The sequence below is a fragment of the Mchenga conophoros genome, linkage group LG11, assembly GCF_057382185.1.
Source record: "Mchenga conophoros isolate Kocher_MC1m ecotype Shallow Benthic linkage group LG11, M_conophoros_male_GT1.1, whole genome shotgun sequence".
NCBI classification, from domain to species: domain Eukaryota; kingdom Metazoa; phylum Chordata; class Actinopteri; order Cichliformes; family Cichlidae; genus Mchenga; species Mchenga conophoros.
Genome location: NC_140536.1, coordinates 26616484 through 26635778, shown reverse-complemented (window position 1 = coordinate 26635778; position 19295 = coordinate 26616484). Strand labels below are relative to the sequence as shown.

At 40.9% G+C, this 19295-nt stretch overlaps 1 protein-coding gene across 1 annotated transcript in view; it reads right to left on the bottom strand.

Moving 5' to 3' along the window:
- itga10 (integrin, alpha 10) overlaps positions 1-19295 on the bottom strand; it is a 30967-nt gene that overhangs the window by 9343 nt on the left and 2329 nt on the right. The window contains exons 2-8 of the mRNA XM_085292010.1: positions 11558-11669; positions 11320-11429; positions 11133-11221; positions 8342-8456; positions 8096-8223; positions 7278-7426; positions 1204-1354 (exon numbers count right to left, since the gene is read on the bottom strand). Of these exons, the coding sequence (XP_085148136.1) occupies positions 1204-1354; positions 7278-7426; positions 8096-8223; positions 8342-8456; positions 11133-11221; positions 11320-11429; positions 11558-11669 (854 nt within the window). The remainder of the gene's footprint in view (positions 1-1203; positions 1355-7277; positions 7427-8095; positions 8224-8341; positions 8457-11132; positions 11222-11319; positions 11430-11557; positions 11670-19295) is intronic.

Below are 19295 nucleotides of genomic sequence, written 5' to 3'. Positions count from 1 at the left end.
TTTGAATTTAGTCCTAACTGGGAACTGCTGGTGTCCTAACAGACCAAACCAGGGGTTATGCTGAGTAACGAATCTCCTTGGTGGGCCAAAGAGCCAATGCAGGCTGAGTGTGGATAAGAGGAAAAACATGGATCAAAAAATGTTGAACAAAAAGTATTTTGTTGTAAAATAAATAAGTAAAAAATGTATATGGTGATTCTGTACAGAGCTTTGAATCTTTGTGGAAGATCCAGCTTCTTATCATGTTAAGAAAATAATAATTATCTCAAAGTAACAGATTTCTGTGATTATAGCTCAAACTATTATAAAGAATATTTAACATTTTCCTTTAACAATCACAGAAACGCTACAGACTTATCTGCATGCTCTGATACCACTAAAAGCTGCTAGAAGAACATTTCTATCTTGGCCCACCACTGCTTAATGAACAGACTGAAATTAGTTCCTTAGATGTTTTCCTGTAGCGAAACATTAAAGGAAGCAGATTCAGGGAGACATGGGAGAATATTCACTGATGATGGCTTGATTAAACTGCGGGATTTATTGTTCCAGAGGTAGGGCTTACTCGTTGTTTCAACAGAACAAGTTATTGAAACTGACTCGTACTGTAAATAAGCTTCTCCAGTCAGTGATCAGTTTATCTGATCTTCTCTAATCTACATCTGTTTCCAAAGTGGCCCTTTGCCACTCTTCCTGCATGCTTGGCTCATGTTCTCCTCTTCTGCGGTTCCAGCGGAGCCTTTAGGTTCGTTTGCTTCTCTTGTGGGTAGGGAGGGGTCTGCAACCAGTCCTGCCAACTAGAGTCTGTCTGGCTCTCAAAAACAAACCACGCCACCACTCGGTGTTTTTCTGTGTGTTGAGGGGGTCGGGTGGGGCTGGAAAGGAAGAGTTTTTGTTCCCAGTTGGCTATTTTAGTAGACCCAAGTGGGTCATTTTGTAATTTGGAGTTATTTTGGGGTGGGGTGGTGTTGATATTGTCTGGTTCATTCGGGGTGTATATATTTGCTATACCACTTTCACACAATGTGTGAGGAATGCCAGGGATGCGCTACACATCCTGCATATGGCGTTGATTAGTTGTCTTTTTATTAGTATTGTAGAAAGAATTTCTGAATCAACAATTTGAGCACCACAAAACGCACAAATTGTCAAATAAACCCCCAAAGATTATCGTTCTGCTGAGCTTGGACAACATGCACTCACAGCGATGGCGTATCGGGTGATGTTTCTTTCTTCGCACTTCTCCAGAGCACCTTCTAGTTCATCGCCATCGTGGGACTCTCCATCTGTGACTACGATCATCACCTTGGTGGCACCCTCCCTCGCTCCACGCTCAGGACTGAAAGCCTCTGTGCTACAAAGAATGAGAGAGAGACATATAAAGCTTTAAAAAAATATACGTCAGTTGGTCCTGCAGATCTTGTGAAACAGAATCAGATCTTAGACGTGGAGAACGAAAGAAAAACGGAGTCAAAGTGTAGCTAGGAAATGGATGAAAGGGAGGCTACCAGTGAGTATCAAGTAATTTAAATAGACATCCTCTGTAAGATAACACACAACATTAATCCTTTCTCTGAGAAAAAGAAAAAGCTAGTAAAACACGGAGTTTGAGTTGCTTTCATCGAGCGCGATATAAGTGGCCCAAGTCACAGCTGGACCTTTCCACAACTTTATTAGTCCAACTTGACACACATGCATCAGCTGCCAGTTGACTCCAACCAGTCACTGCGTGCAGTGTGGATGTGTCACTGCACACAAGAACCACATTTGTGCATTCCAGTCCAGCTGTGCTATGACACACAGACGAAAACTTGACAAACACACAAACAGACCCGAGCTGCACCCCCCCATTTGTCTGGAGGAAACCTGTTCTCAGTGGGAGCTGATTCAAGCACTGAATAGGGTTGGTAAGCCTCACACACACACACACACACACACACACACACACACACACACACACACACACACACACACACACACACACACACACACACACACAGAGTGAATGAGGCAGAGAAGTCACTGCTAGTGAACTCAGTCATTTTCAGGCCTAACTCCAGCCCATGACTAAATATAACGTTGTGGTCAGCCGCAAGAAACTCTGAGTTAAAAACAACAGTTTCCCCTATGCAGTCTGCAAATTACATAGGGTGCAGAGTAGGAGAGGAGAAAGAAAGGAGAGGAGTTAAAAGAAAAGGAACAAATGAACGAGAAAAGTCACATTAAGATGAGGGAAAAAAGCAACAAACAGAAAAACTACAAACACACGAATGGAGAATAATGACAATAATGGTACTATAATGCAAACTATAAGTTTTCATTATAAGAACAAGAAGAATAAAGACAGTAAAATTACATCAAACATTATGAGTGCAAAACCCACTTCGTTGTGCTTATCGTTAAAATTTAGTGAATTATACAGCAGAACAAATGTGATGGGAAAGATTGAAAAGAACGACAGAAGAGTGGGGGGCAGTGGTGGAGACAAGATTGGGGAAAATGAGGATACAAGAGACACAAAAACAGGCAAGAAACAAAGGAAAAATAAAAGGAAAAGCAAGAAACAGATGAGAAAGAAGGACAGGGAGATGAAAGAGCAGAGAAAGTGATGGGAGCTAATTGGGAGGCCTGGCTGTATTTACTAGCCATTTTATGGAGTCATAGCAGTGTGGTAATGACACAGCACAGCGGTTTGTGTGTGTGTACTTTAGTTGTTTTTCTGCGTGTGTGTAGAAGGGAATGGTGTGCGTCTCAGACGGGTGGAGCGATAAAAAAAATTAGTGGCAAATCCAATTCTAGATGGGTTACTTCATGTTAATGAAGCAGTCATCTAGTCTGCAATCAAATTGTACTCTAGTCTGGTACTAGTCTCATTTCATTATGCAAGGAGATACAAAACAATCAAGTTTTAGGTAAAGTGTGTAACTACACTATACAAGTGGCAGTCAGATTCAGGTCAAGTCCTTGACTTTCCTCCCACAGACAAAAAATGTTCCTCATGCGAGCCGTTATTGTGAGCTATGTTTATGATTTAAAGTTAAAGTACTTCTAGCAGAGTGAAGAAGCACATGCATAATGTTTGGTGGTGTCATTATTGTGATACGGGATGGAATCTGCAAATGTTGTCATCTTTGTGCCTAAAAATCGAGAGTAAAAACCAAAGCAATCAATGGGTGAAACTTCCAGACAGTCACAGCTGAAACACAGAGTGAGGCTGAGTGACTCCTGGCTGCAAAAAGAAGTAAGATTGTGTTGAACTCTATGAATAAACTACCCTACTCCTCACTGAATTTAATACCTCACTAAAGTTTTTATAAGAAGTTTATGACCTCGATTCCCAGTTTCAGTTCTTTTTTAACATAACATGATGTTCATTTGGTGATTCATTCTCCTATTTAGAGTCCAACAGATAATAAAGCAGAGAATGCTTTGGGATGGGTCTATTTATTGATAAGTTGTTACTCTATGAGAGTGCAGTGTCTCCAGAATCTGAAGAAATCTCTGTGTGCAAGGGACAAGGCTGAAAATCAGAACAGGACCCCTGTGATGCCTCAGGCAGCACTGCATTAAAAGATTCTGTCTGTTCTGTGATCAGACAAATCCAAATGTGAAATCTGACAGTGAGAGGGTCCATCAAACATGTCATCTCTGATGATATTGGGTTGGATGAGTATCTATTGCATTGGCAGCTTGCACATCTGAAAAGATAACATCAGTGCTTAAAGCTATAGTGATGGACGCAGACTTAACTTAAACTTAGAAAAACCTAAGCTTAGAAAAACACATTAAGACAATAACAAAGTCAGCTAACTATCATCTCAAGAATATTTCAAGAATAAAAGATCTGATGTCTCTACAGGACCTGGAAAAACTAGTCCATGCATTCATCTTTAGTAGGCTTGATTACTGTAACAGCATCTTTACAGGTCCACCTAAAAAAAAATCAGTCAGACAACTACAGCTCATTCAGAACTAAGACCAAAAATGTGGACCACATCAGTCCAGCTCTGAGGCCTTTACACTGGCTGCCTGTCCGTCAGAGGATAGACTTTAAAGTTCTGATGCTGGTCTATAAAGCTCTGAATGGTTTAGGACCAAAATACATCAGTGACCTCCTGGCCCAGTATGAACCTTCCAGATCCCTCATGGATATCTGGATCCTGTTTTTTATCCGTTCCCAGAGTCAGAACCAGACTCAGAGAAGCTGCATTCAGCTTTTATGCTCCACATATCTGGAACAAAGTCCCAGAAAGCCTCAGATCAGCTGAAACACTCAGTTTATTTAAATCCAGGTTGAAGACTCACCTGTTCTCAGCTGCATTTGAATAAAGCCTTTGCCTATATAACGCTTTCTTTCTTTCTTTCTTTCTTTTTTTGAGGGAAGGCTTCGCATATTTCAGCAAGACAATGATAAACTCCATACTGCAGCTACTAGACAGCAAGACTTCAAAGTAAGAGTTCAGGCACAGAGCTGGCCTCGTTTTTCCTCAAATTAAATATATTTTCTCAGTTTGAATATTTGATACCTTTTCTATGTTCTCTTGTCAATAAAATGTGGATTTTTGAGATTTACAAATGATTGCATTCTGTTGTCAGCAACCCAACTTTTTTGAAAAAAAAAGAAAAAAGTCAACAATTGAAAGCAGGGGTTCCACAAACCAACAGATAATGTAACAGCAGGTGAGATACTACCCATCATTTGGCTCCTAATGCAGACTGTGTTTTGTGGAAACACTGCTATGTTTTGTTTCATGGGTCGTGTCACATGATAGCAGATGATAGTTGATATGATTTTTTTAGTTGGAGGACTTACTGAAGCATTTCTGTCCTACGTTTGCCTTGAATTTGGCCACCAATAAGTCCTTCTCTGTGATTAGTATTCACTAACACTAGCTAGCTTAGCTCAAAAAATCCCTTTAATTGTGGGGGTTTCTTTGTGCATTTTCCCACAGCTGTACTTTTATAGCATGCTTATCAAGTTACGCACAGTAGATCTGGTCGGATTATTTCTACCAAATTAGGTGTGAAATGTTAATCATTTGAATAAACCATCATTCCTTCTTTCCAGTAGTCCCAAATAGTTCTCCTCCTCAAATAGTTAGCTCTCAAATATGCCAAGCCTCAGAGCAGTCAACTTCAAGTCAAATCGAAATTCCTGATTTTTATGGCATTAATGTGAATAAAGTCTAAGATCAGTTTAAATCTGCACCGACCGCTCTCCCAGGAACTCGAAATCTTCTGTTGTTCTTTCGGGAGCTATTTTAGCTAAGTGCTTCATTTTAGGGTAGGTTTCTCATAAGGAGATGGTTGGGGTAAAGGCTGAAAGTTAAACACACAGTGAAGAAGGTTAACGTTGAGGTCAGGAGGTCAGGGAACAAATGCTGTAACTGTCAAGTCTTGAAAGAATAGTTAAAAGGCATCGTTCGTGAATTTAACAAGTTATACATGAGTCCTCATTATGTGTGTGTACGTGCGCACGTGCATGCTGTACGTGTCTCTGTGTGTATTTTTACAGCTGTAGCAGAACTACTTGGCTGACCAGTCTGGGTCAGGTCATGCCACACCTGCAGCTGTGCTGAGCCAGCAGCCGGCTAGCCCAGCTCAGCTAATCTCGTTGTTTTTCTTACCCCGTCACTTTCCTGCCAGTGCCAGGGCTGCTATCTGTCCATCTGTGCGTGAGTATGTGAGAGTGGAAGTAGATATGTTTATGAGAGTTAGTTTAGAAGTTATCTTTTGATAGTCCCGCCTCTTAATGTCAAGTTAATGCCTATATTTTACTTGTTTACACTTAGACACACATATACAGCATATAACTTAGCCCAACCATCACATTGGGCAGGGAGCGAAGATGACAGTTACAGTGAAAGCAAAAACTGGATTTCCAATCGCTGGCGTTTTAAAGTAAAAAGCTTTAAGACCTTATACTGGTTTCCAGGGACTGCTTTTCCACTATCGTTTACATGTCCAACTTTTACCTTTAAATGTACCAGAAAACAGGAACCCTCCAATTACCTGTGTGAACGTGTGTGCGTGCTCAGAGACACACATACCAAAATAACAGTCACGGCCACACATCAGGTCTGGGTGTGGTGCTCTATGTGGGTATGACTTTAATAAAGGAGGAATTTTGTTTTGAAAAGAAAGATTTTTCACTGACCTGCCAACTTCTTTACACTTGGGTTACCAGCGTTAAAGCCCCCCAACATACCTCTACAAAGTGATGGATGTGTGGAGGAACTGGGTGACAGTGCAGCCATGAGGAAGTTATAGAAGACTGCCTCAAAGGTCCCTTATGCATTTTATCTGGATTTGATCTTGCACACTGTACTGAACCGCCACTTATTTCCTTATATATTTTTTATTTTAATTTTGAAGGGGTCTTAAGCAAAGGTCTTTCAATGTTTTTCACTGGTTGATCTTTGAGTCATTTTCAGTCCTTGTACCTGTTCATTTTCAGAGGATTTTGTTTTTTGTTAAATCGCTTAACACTGACTTATGACTTTTACCCTTCAAACAATCAAACAAACAATTTAGCAATTTACCTCGAGGGCCGGTGTCCTGCAGGGTTTAGATCTCACCCTGGGCCAACACACCTGAATTAAATGATTATTTCATTACCAGGCCTCTAGAGAACTTCAAGACATGTTGAGGAGGTTATTTAGCCATTTAAATCAGCTGTGATGGATGAAGGACTCATCCAAAACCTGCCCTTGAGGCCTGGAGTTGGACACCCCTGGACACTGAGTGGAGCCTCCGTCGAGGTTTGGAACTGCATTTCAGCTAGTTATGTTGGAGATGCAATACCATCTGGAAACCAGCTACTTCTGAAATTGTTGTTGGGCACTAAGCGTTTATGTATAGGGAGTGTAGAGTGGTTTGTTTCAGCTTTTTTGCTTACAACAGCTGCCTGAAATCAGTGAGAATGAACTCAAGAAGTAAACCTGTCCGAACTAAAACTATTGGCTGAAAGATACTTGTGTGGTGTGCTACTACTACCGCTGACTAATTTTGAACAGAAACAGATCATACATTATGAGAAATCGAATAGTTTTCCATAAATTAAACATGGAGCATATTGTTAGAAAGGAAATTAGAGAAGAAGAAAACAGATCTGATTGCCATTATAACTGAAAATTATACAGTGATCTATTTATAAGCACCAACTATTGTTACAAACAAAAACCAAAGCGTCACATAGATTCCAGTTAACCTGCCAAATCTACAGCATGCTTTAGAATGAGAAAAATCATCCCCGACTAGTAAACTGCCATGCCTACCAGGCTGTTTCAATCGCATATGCCGTGCGCGTCTCCCGTCCCTCCTGTCGGCTGATGTTCTTGGCGGCCTCCACTACCTCCTGTGTGGTCTGGTAGTCCTTCAGAGACCACTCGTGAACAGCTACCTCACCATACTGCAGAATACCAACCTAAATATGGACACGCGAGGGCAAACACACGTACAGAAACACACAAGCATTTCAACAATGCCACATGTTATTGGTTGCGCCGGCACATAATTGTGGAAAGCAACATCTGAGACTTTTGTTTCTGGGTTGAACTATCTCCTTAAGTACCAGTCCTGTTCTTAAAGCAAACAGTGCACTTGGGGGATTTCTGAATTCATTCAAAAACCAGAGGTATTTCCTCTTCACCTCACATTGCCTGCTACCCCTTACCCCCCACCTCCCCTTTTCATTACTCAGTTCTCCTTTCACTCTTCTAGTTGCTTTGCTTTGAATAATGTCACTAGAAACCTCACTTCCCCTCCCCAACTCATGCAGACACACACACACACACACACACCATCACCAAAACCCCCAGCTCCCATTCCCCTTCAACCTCAAGTGAGCTGGGCTCATGTCCCTTTACATTACTCCAACTATTCTTCTGGACATATTTGCCAAACTGGTTCCTAATACGTCCCTGTCAGCATGTTTTCATTCAAGGGACTAGCTTGTCTTACTGCTCTGGGCTGCAGCTAAGGGGTTCCAGATATTTAAGTGGGAGACTCACTCAAATTTAAACCCACAAGTTTCCATTACTAGTGTAAATAATATTTATCGGCTGTGCAAATACACACTGAATTGGAGTTTTACCTGCATCTGGTCTGAGCTGATGTGGAACTTGCTGAGGATGTTACTGAGGAAGTTTTGGACCTCGTACCAGGGGTAGATGCTGTTGGAGCCATCCAGCACGATCACGATGTCCATGTACGTCGAGCACCCTGCCAGATATGGACGTTTAGAAATGTTTGGTTGATTGAAGCAGGTCTGCAACATGTTTCTTTGCCGCACTTTGTGGGTTTTTTGTGTTTGTGAGTGTGTTTGTGTAAGTATAGTTACTTTGTGCTGTTGGAGCGATTGTCTCTCTTGGTTCTAGGTCATCGCTGACTGAGGCACAGATGCCAGTGCTGAACATAGATGTACCACACTCTTGTGACCACAGTGGAGCACATGCCTGCAAAACAGATGCACACACACACACACACACACACACACACACACACACACACACACACACACACACACACACACACACACACACAAGCATCTGTTTTACAGGTGAATTTCACAAGTAGCTGTAATTAATTTGAACAGAGTTTATTCTTTTCCACTGTTTGTTTTACGTGCACAAGATGTGTATCAAAGAGTTTAAAACATGGAAATGTGCACACAAACATACCCACAAACACACACAAAAACGCACAAAACGATAACAATTAAATCAGGGCAGATAGGGAACAAAAAGAAAACAAGTCACAAGAGGGAATAAGTCATGGAAAAACTACAATAGTGTGGTTTGGAGGACAGGAGAAGGAGGGAGACTATTGTCGACATGCTGGCAGTCACAGTTGTCATGAGCGGTTTCACAGAGCTGGAGCACAAGATCAGTATGAGCGATTTAAACTTGATTGTGCTAAATGTAGGGAGGGTGAGTAAGGAGGTTGGGGAGGGGGCACCCTATAAAAAATATTTCTGCCTTCAAAGCGCGCCATTTATTTGGCTTTCCATACCAAGAGGAAAGAACAGGGGCGAGTGCAGAGACAAGAGATAAAAAAGAAGCTAGCAGAAAGACAAAAGAAGGAGACTGAAAGTGGGGTGAAGTGGGGGTAGAATGAGAGAAAGAGAAACATCCTGGTTTTTCTTGCCCTGTCATTATGGAAGGGTTTCTCCTCAGGCACACAGACAGGCAGAGAAGAAAGGATGGAGAGAGAGGGATGGGAGGAAACGATGGAGGGAGAAGATGGAGAAAAGCGAAAGAGGTGCTATGGCTTTTGGTAGGTCTGTCATTAACAAAGGGCCGGAGACGCATTCCGATCCTGTTATAGACCTGACCACTGGGGTTAAGATAAACACACACACACATGCCCGCACACATGCCTGTGCACACGCGCACACAAAAAACCCGCCCAAGCTGGCTAGCGTTTTTTGAACTGTACACGACTCCACGCCCGAAGAAGCAGTAAAAAACCTGGCAGACACCAAAACACGCAAGCACACTTGCCCAACATACACACAGAGTTACACAAAGAAGGCATGTAACACAAACTGCTGTCTCCTCGCTAAGGCAATAAGTGTGTGGGTCTGCAAGCCAGAAGCCTCAGAAGTGCAGAAATTAGGATTTCAAGAAGTTTGTCTAAAAGCTAAAGTCTTAAACCTAAACTCGAGTTAGATTCTGTCCATAAACGTTGCTTTGCACTTGACTTCATCAGCTTGACTTTGAATCATTCATGTCTGGTTATTGTGTCAGTAACTACAAGCTCTGTAAGTTCTCACATTAATTAGAGTCATGGTAAAAAGAAAATACACCCTCCTTAAATTCTAAGGTTTTACCTATCAGGACATAAAATAAATTATGTGGTCCTCACGAGGTTCGATTAAACTATTTAAATACAACCTACACTGACAACCAGCCCACTGACATACTGCAGTTATTGACTATTGACCAGTGGCTCCAAAACAAGATCAAATCATGACCTCTCCTCCACTGTGCTTGACAGTATGTCTGAGGTGTTTGCGCTGATATGCTGTGCTTGGTTTTCACCAAACATGCTGCTGAGACTTATGACCAAACAGTTCCACTTTGATCTCATCTGTTAAATAGACATTACTCTAGAAGTCTTGTGGTTAGCTACTTTACTGTGTAACACGCTGATTGAGGCCTGTACTGTCTGAGATGTGGCGCTGGGGTTTTTTGCAGTTTCTCTGAGCATTGTAGAGTTTGACTTTGAAGTGAATTTTCTGTGACTTGCACTCCTGGGAAGATTGGTAACTGTCTTGAATGTTTTCCACTTGTTTGGAAATGGGTTTAAAACACCTTCCCACACTATGTAAATGTGCAAATTGTTATGGTTCAAAATATTGGGGATGGAGACAAGAGAAAAACCACAATAACAACACTGGTCCGGCCGGGTTAAGTCAAACGATGATTTTAATAGTCACACGCGTGGGAGATGGACACTGTATGCAGACAGCCTCAGATCTCAAAATGGTGGAGCATTGCTCAAACTCTTATAGCCTCTGGTGCCTCCACCTTATCATAAAAAGCCTAAACATTCACATTCTTTCTCTCACACAGCGCCTAAGCTACGACCTTGGCTCCCTGTTTATCTGCTCCTGCTGAGTTGGGGCAGAAAACTCCAGCATGTTCTGTTCTCTTCTAATCAGACAAATAAGGTGATGACTTTCTGCAAACAGTATTTTCTTATAACTCAGCAGCATAATGCATCATAAAACAATATCATTCATTCACAATAAATCAGCAGTCTAATGTAATGCAAATCAGTTTAACTAATGCAATAGTTATCAGCTTCTTCTAATTCAGGAGAATAATGCAAACTAAAACTACATAATAATTCACAATCTTTAGTTAGGGGTATAACATGGCATAAAATACTATTATAATCTAACAAAATGCATGTCCAAAATTAAAGAAAAGAAAGAGGAGGATCAGTGAACCGCTTGTGGTCAAATCTAAATTCAACTAAAAACACTCGAAGGGAGCGAATTCATCAGAATTCTGTTGAACAAACTCAACCTGGTCTGACCACATCCCTTCAGGCTCCCACCCATCAACCCACTGCCCATGTAGGAAAAATAAAAAGCCCCGTTTTCCAGTGTTGATGCCACATACCAGGAAGCCATCAGGTGAAGTTGGTGTGAGGGTCATTCCCAAGTGAGAATTCCTCAGATTTTTAGAAACGTTCTGGAGAGCCGTCTCACCTGAGCGACACAAACATCTTAGCTTTGAAGTAACAAATCCAAACATGAATTGAGGATTTTTTTCCTGCATATTTTCTTCAACTCATAGTTTCTCTCACCTAGATTCACTTTATTGCAGCTTGAGTTCTTCTCCCGTCCCACGCTGCATTTGTACACATCTCCTTTCCTGTTGTTGGGCGGCCCGTCCCAGGGAGCACCAACCAGCATCCTTTACGGAGTAATTCATTCATCATCAAAATGTCATCCATCGCCCGCTTTGTGTACATGTTATGACAGTTTATTTATGACTGTGTGGTTCCATTAGATTATATTTGACTGTCTCCCTCACAGACTTACGATTTCTCTCCATCTGCTTCATGCTGCAAGACGGAGAAGCCGAACAGCGCGTCCTCTGGACCGGTGAATATGCGCGGGTGCTTTACATCTATGTTGAAACACTGACAAAGCTCTGGAAGACATGACAAAGAACATTTTAAACACCGATGACAAAAACAGACAACAAAACAGTGCTCACTTAACTGAATTTTGTTCAATTAAATAATACAACCACAAAAAAAGTGGCATGCTCCAATAAATCAACTGAATCAAGCTGAAAAAAAACAACAAAAAAACACTTTAATGGATAACATTAAAACTACAAACAGATAATGCTAATCCTCTTGTTCAGAGTCATTGGGGACAAGGCATTGCTAACAAAATCCCCATGAAATGTTGCAGATCCCAGTCTGATTGAGCAGCAACAGGACTGCCAGCTGCCAATATCTGGGTACCAGACACCACAGGACAAGATCGAATGTTACAGCCCCAGTAAAACTTCTTCTGGCAGGAGGAAACCCCTCTACCCTACATTTTCCTGTGTCATGTGTTATGGCTGAGTGATGTGTATAAAGCGTGGAAGATGGGTTTTTTCTCTTAAAGATTCACGTAAAAAAATTATAGGGGGGAAGCTGTGCATTCAAAGAAAAGTTTGAAGTTTAGATTTTAAATATTAAACTAACCCGTTAGTTAGATGGTTGATTTAGTATACAAACTGTAACTGGGGAAAATGCTGGAATTGTAATGGTATTAAAACCATAACTTTTAAAGCATCCATCCATCCTCTTCCACTTGGAGCTGTAGCGTATCACTGTTATAGGGTGAGAGGTGGGGTACAGCCAATCTGTTGCAGGGCTAACACAATGGACAGGCAGCTATTCATGCTCACTTTCACCTTTTTAGCCAATTTGGAATAATCAGTTGCTCTTAAAGCCTGGCGTGCATGTTGGACTGTGGGAGAAAGCTGGAGTACCCAGAGAGTACCCCCACAGACACAAGGAGAACATTCAAACTCCTGGCCTGGATTCAAACCCACAACCTTATCGACATGGTAGTACAAATATAAATCATTCCATCTACCTCTCCAACTTATGCTTTTTTTATTTATTCATCTGTTCATGGAGCACTAAAGTTAATGCACTTACATAAACTTTATTCATAAGCTGTCAAAGGCCAGTGAAAAACTTGGACAACTGTGTGCACTATGTGTAGTTAGAGCTACAGTGAAGAGTAAGATTATTATTTCATGTCTTGGCCTTGGAGAAGAGAATTAGAGGGGACAGGGGGTGGGGGGTAGGGGGGTGTCAAAAAGATGGATAAACAAAGTGACCAAAGGCCGTCTCTGAGGAAAAAGAGAGTTCAGTCTAAGGGGAAAGAGGGAGACGAGAGAGAAGAGAAGAAGCAAAGCAAGGAAGGGTGTGGGTTAGAAAAACTCTTAAATATAGTGAGCTCCCTGTTATGACACACAAGCTGCCCTTCATACTTACAGGGAGAAGCGAGGGAGACACAGTGAGATGGTAGCTCACTGACTTGTTTACATCTGTAAGTAAGCTGAAGCATGTTTGAGCTGCTCGGTGCTGATGATCAGAACTAAACTAAATGAATAAAGATTTAGGAGTCAAACAGCTTGAAAATAAATAACACGGATGTTTCAGCATCCATTTGAACCTTTTTAAAAGGGAAACATTAAAAAAGATCAAACTAGGTGCAGCAGAAAAACAGACCCTGGACTGTTAATTCGTACACATTTATTCCTCATAAGCACCTGACACATAAGTGACCCACAGCTAATCGACTTGCAGTCTGGGGACCCGGGTGTGTTATGCTAGGTGCAGCAAATGTAGATGAGATGAAGAAGAGACCACAGAGCTCATAGCTCACTTCTAGCACCACACCCTCACATTGTTTTTCAGTGTCAGACTTGTAATCTTCAATGCCAACAGATGCCAGCATAAGCACTGTGATGGAGGAAGGACTCGCATCTTCTACTTAAATACAGCTACTTATACTTTTTATTAGTCCTTTATTTATCTAGGTAAATAATCTCATTGAGATTAAAAATCTCATTTCCAAGAGAGACCTCATGGCAGTAGAAGTCTATACACTGCAGTCTATACACTGTAGTCTACACTTATACTACGGTGTAAACACAACGTCCTGCATTGAAAATGTAAAAACATTTTTAAAGCAAATTATTTAAAATGGAAAGATCGCATCTTGGGATTTTTATACTACCCTGGTTCAAAAAGAGAAAGCACACACGTTGTTTTAGGATGCTATTAAATAGCTTAATTAAATAAAACAAAGAAACCAAAGATTAGTAGGAGTGGTTGTCAGGAGATTAGTGTATATGCAGGGTAAGTGTACGAGTGAGTGCAAGAGAGGAGCAGAAAAAAAGCCCCCACGAAGGTCTGGCAGGGCTGCTTTAGACGGCCCCGAGCCTGCTCAGGTATGTTACATCCCAAATTAGGTCTGCTCCATCCACCAGTTACCCGGAAGAGATAGACAAAGGCAACAAAGAAAACAAGGTCAGCCCTGTGGCCGTCACAGTAGAAGCAGAATTTAGCTGTTGTGAGCAACTTCATGTCCAACTGCAAGTTATATTTGTTTCATTCATAACAGAACAGCCAGTATCATCATTTACTGCAAGTATTGAGTATCTAGCTGTCACATAGTGAGGGAGAAAGGGCAACGGTTACCTTTGAGATGTAGTGGAGGACAGGAAGTACTGGAGAAGTCATGAAAAAACTCACAAATGCCTAAATTTGTGTTTAAATGGTGGAAGCCAGGCTTTCTGCACTTTTCTTCATTCAGCCTGTGTTTAGTGGTGACTCGAACAAAATTCTGTCACGGATCCAAATTTTGGTGACTCTTAAGTTACACTGTGCAAGGAGTATTTAAGTTGTAGCTGAGGTAATGCTTTAGTGAGGTTGGTGTATTTTTTTGGGTTTCTGTCAACTTGAAATTAGAGCCTGGTCCCTTAACTTGGTATTTTTAAAGCACCCAAGTTAAGCTTCACGTATTATGCTTTGTGTTGGGTTGATCTGGTTGACTTATTATTTAATAATTCAATCATGCATTACCAATCGACGTAATATAACTAAGCTGTTCCAGCATTTCTCTTTTTTCAGTGTACATACAGGTGACATATATACGCTGAACGTGACATGTGAACCAATCCAATTTATCTGAGATTTATCTGATTTTGGCTTCATCTTTTGCATTTCAAGCTACATGTAACAGATAGCAGGTTATTTCCAAACACCCATAAATAGACTGAGTATGTAATGGACAATACAAGTTAAAGAAAATGTTGTCAAGCAAACATTTAAGCAGATATATATGTATTTCCTGTTTCCACTGAAGTGGTTGAAAGTAGCTTATAGGATATGAGCCAGCTGGTATTTCTTGCCTACACAGTTCCCCATAGATTAAAGAGAGTCATCGTGTATTATTTTCAGTTCAGACTGAGACAGCTCTGCAGCTCTCAACAGTCGGTATTTAACTTGTCCCACTTGTGTGTCTACTGTATGTTATTTGTAGGGTGTGTTGGATGTGGTTGCTAAAATGGGCTTTCAGAATGGCTTCAGTTTACTGAGCAGTTTAGCAACATCTACAGTTCCTTCCTAACAGTTCTGTAACTTCTCCAGTACTCCCAGACTGGGAAGCAGACCAAAACACTGGTGGCATGATTATGAAACAGCTGCTTACACACTTGTGTCCAGGTACTTTCCCACAACTAAACACAGACAGTCACAATTCTGTGCAAAAGTCTTGCCTCACTCCTCAATTATTTATACTTTGCTTCTAAGGAGCCACAGTTTCCTAAAGTTTTTAAAATGGTGTTGAGCAATAGTTCTCCGAGCTTTCTGAAGGTCTTTCAAAGTTTTTCTTTGGACATTGGCTGCTTTTTCACTCATTTTTAGTCAGGTTCTTGTCTCTAACAATTTTTTCAGAAGAATATTTGTTTGTTTGCTTTTAAAACACTTGACACTGACCTATAAATCATTCAGGTTAACCCAAAGGATAAACCAGTGTTGTCTCAACACATAACGGACAATTTAGCAAAGCACTCATGTTAAACTGTATCTTTAGGCACTTTATTGCAAAGAGTCTGTATGAACAAGCATTATTTGTTTCCATTTTTTTACTCGAATCAATGAAAAATGTAAGATAAGCCAGGTCTGACGGGCATAAAATGATATTTTTGTACCAGCAAAATGATTCCCGAGTGCTATTAGCTCAAAACTTGTTTTTGTGTCAGCGTAGTGTCATAGTGCCACAGCATTATCTTAAAGCCAGCAAAGACACATGACTGAAGCCTCATCAGAGTTGGTCTCAGTTGAAGACACGTCTGCGTTTTACCAAATTACACAAGAAATGGAAGAAAAATCAGTGGCAACAGGTCTGATGGAGTGATCATCCAAATTTGAAATTTATTGTTAAAATTCTCATCAGTGTGTATGGAGAAGGTCAGAGGCGAGGTTTTTGCATTTGCCGCATTTCAGAGAGTAGGGCTGGAGATCTTGAAACTGATGAAATTATGAACACAGAAAAGTACCATCAGATTTTTATCCACCACACATTACCATCTGGAAAGCATCTGATAGACAGAAGCCTGATTTTCCAGCATGAAAATGATCCCAATCACATTGTCAATGCAGTAAAAGCATACCTGGTTAGAAAACCTCATAAAGGAGCACTGTGAGTCATGGACTGGCCTCCCCAGAGCCCAGACCTCAACATCAGTGAAGCAGTGATCATCTTGATGGAAAACAGAACAAAAGCTTTGAATGACATGAAAGCTGCCTGAGAGAGCGCAGGCTGTGGAAACAATAAAGGTGGTCATATCAAATATTGACCTTCAAACTCATTAGAATTTGACAAACTTCATTTGTGCCTTACACACTGTATTTCCATGTATTCTTGCACATATTTCAATAAATCGCTGCACGTATTTCTCAGTTTCCCAGCAAAATATAAAGAAACAAGGGGTGAATCAAGACTTTTGCACAGGATTGTACCTCCGCCAAGCCAATCAGATTGGGATTCCACTTGGTTTAGAGAATGAAACTAGATATGTTCAGTGTTTCTTTTCCGTCCCTGCTCATGCTTTTCTTACACACTGTAGTTTCTTCTACCTGCGTCTTCACTTTTCTCTACAGATTGTCTTTCTTGTAACATGACTGCATTGTCACACACATTTTGTCTGGTTTTATCTACATAGACGTACTCACCACATACACCTACAAAGATGGAGGCTTTCAGACATGGCAACAGCAGATATTCTGGTGTAGATTAAGTTATGTCAATAAATTATTACACACAGAGACTTTTTGTCTGTCACCACTTTGAGTTTGACTTTATTGGTTGTAACTTACCTTGACAACAACTGGATGAGAACAGCAGTGACGCAGTGGTTAACCTGTCACCTCACAGTAAGAAGGGTTCGGGTTCAAACCTGCTGCCAACGGGTTCCCTTGATTTTATCATTTGAATGTTCTTCTTGTAGCTTTCTGGGCTCCCTCCAATGTCCATGAAAGCTAAATTGTTTGTGTTTTCTAAACTGGCCATAAACTACATTAGCCCTGTGATTGATTCTGACCCTAGAATAGCCATGAGGGGAAGATAAATGTGGTTGTAAAAAGACTCCTGACTTGGCCTTTGCAAGCACTTTGCTGCTGAGCTTATAGTCTCACTCTTTTTCTCTTTTTTTAAATATAAAATGATGGGCATTTTACAAAAGTTGGTCATACTATGGTTCACTAAGCAGGTTTCTGTTGATTAAAAGATGGAGGGAAGGTGAGATGAGACAATTCACCAACATGACCCTAACATAGGTAACACAAACCTAACCTGCTGAGCTCACTGTACCACAAAAAATTCAGAGACTTATACTGGATGTTTCGATGCATGCTTAATCATCCAGGTAGGTAAATCCCGAAACGTTTCGTCTCTTGGATGAGTGACAAAACGTTTCTCCCACTGAAAACGCTATGTCCAGATGAACAGAATCAGCTTTTGGGGATATACTGGATGTTGGAACAACAGAAGGCTGATTATTGGCCCGTACAAATAAACGTGCAATTTAATTCGATTCAGTGTAGCTCCAAATCACAACAACAGTTCCCTCAAGCTGCTTTACAGTGTAGAGTAACGGTCCTACAACATTAGAGAGAAAATCCCAACAGTTAGATGACCAGCTTACACATAATTTTTCCAACTGCACCAAACAACAACCAATTTTTAGATCAACTGATCAATTAGTTCATCATTAAGTATTAATAGCATTGCAGTGATGTTAATAAAATGTAATTATTTATAATTAGATCTTCTGGTTACACATTTACAGTTGATTGAGTGAGATATAAATGATGCAATAAAAAAGTCTATTATACTAACTATGTTATTCTAAAAGTGTTTATATTTAGTCGTCTATACTGGAAGAACCAATGAGCATTGTCTCAAACACTGCCTCACAGAGCTGCTGGCATGGTTGTAGACCCTTAAGCCTTGTTTCTGCTGATTTTGCACATCAGCGCAAGCTTCCAGTATTTCTTTATCCAAGCCTCCAGTGACTAAGATGAGCCTCATGCATCTATCCAGTTCTACACAGATGTTTTAACAGGCTTCAGCATTGGGGATCCGCGTAGGCAGCAGTATAATAATTCTGCAGTCTTTATTTCCCTTGCCAGAGAAAGAAAATCCATTTTCCCAGGCTTTTTGCAATTAGCTATTCTTTCAGATTGACACCCACCACCCGTCTTACACACTGCAGTAAACTGTTTCTCTCTTTTCTTGAGACAATGTCACCCACACTCCAACTCCAGATTTCTTCCCACATCAAAGCAGGGATCTGATAACAGCTCCTGCTACTGATGTTCTCTTTTATCCTCGTGTTTAGCTCATTCTCTCATGAGCCTTAAATTGCTCATTTTATTTATTTTTTGCCCACTCTGCTATAAAATGAGCAGACACACACGCTATAAATGCACCACAAGGACAAATCTCCCGTCTCAACCCCTGCAGCTTCCAGAAAACTGTACCATCATTCCCTGTTTTCCCTGTCCTGCCATCCCTCCTCTGGTTGTATTTTCATCTTGGTTTATATATGACACTTTACCACAAGCTGTCTGACCACCCATTGCCATGACAACTGCCGGCAAACATTTATCAAGCCAAACTAAGTCCAGATTCGCTCAACCACACGCTCAGCTCTGGGCGCTACTGCTGCTTGATGTGAATAGTTGCGATTGTGTAGTACAGTATATGTATGTGCATGTGTGTGCACATGTCGGGCAAAAGGAATGGAACTTAGCACTATAGTGTTTGGGGGACTACAAAGACATGCCAGCATTTAGAGCATTAACTAAAGACAATGATGTATATCCCTGTCCTCTTTAATTTACACGTCTGACTTACAGCACCTCTGTGAAATGTCCTCGAGCAGAGATGTCTTATTCAGTCTGTTTCTGTCATCTGTATTGAAGTGACTCATAATGTTCCTCCACTCATTCTCCCTCCTTCACCTCTTCTTACACCCTTCCACAGATTTTCTCTCCATTATCTCCATCGTGTTCTGTTCTAATCTCTGTCACCCTCTCGTGGGGAATGGGGGTGGACGAATAAGAGGGGGAGTAGGAATGAAAGTCAGCGAATTATGGGAGAGTAAAAGAAAACACGCAAGAAGATAGCTGGGAGAATAATAGCAAGAATTTATGAATGAGCAGTGAAACAGAGTGAAATATGCACACACACA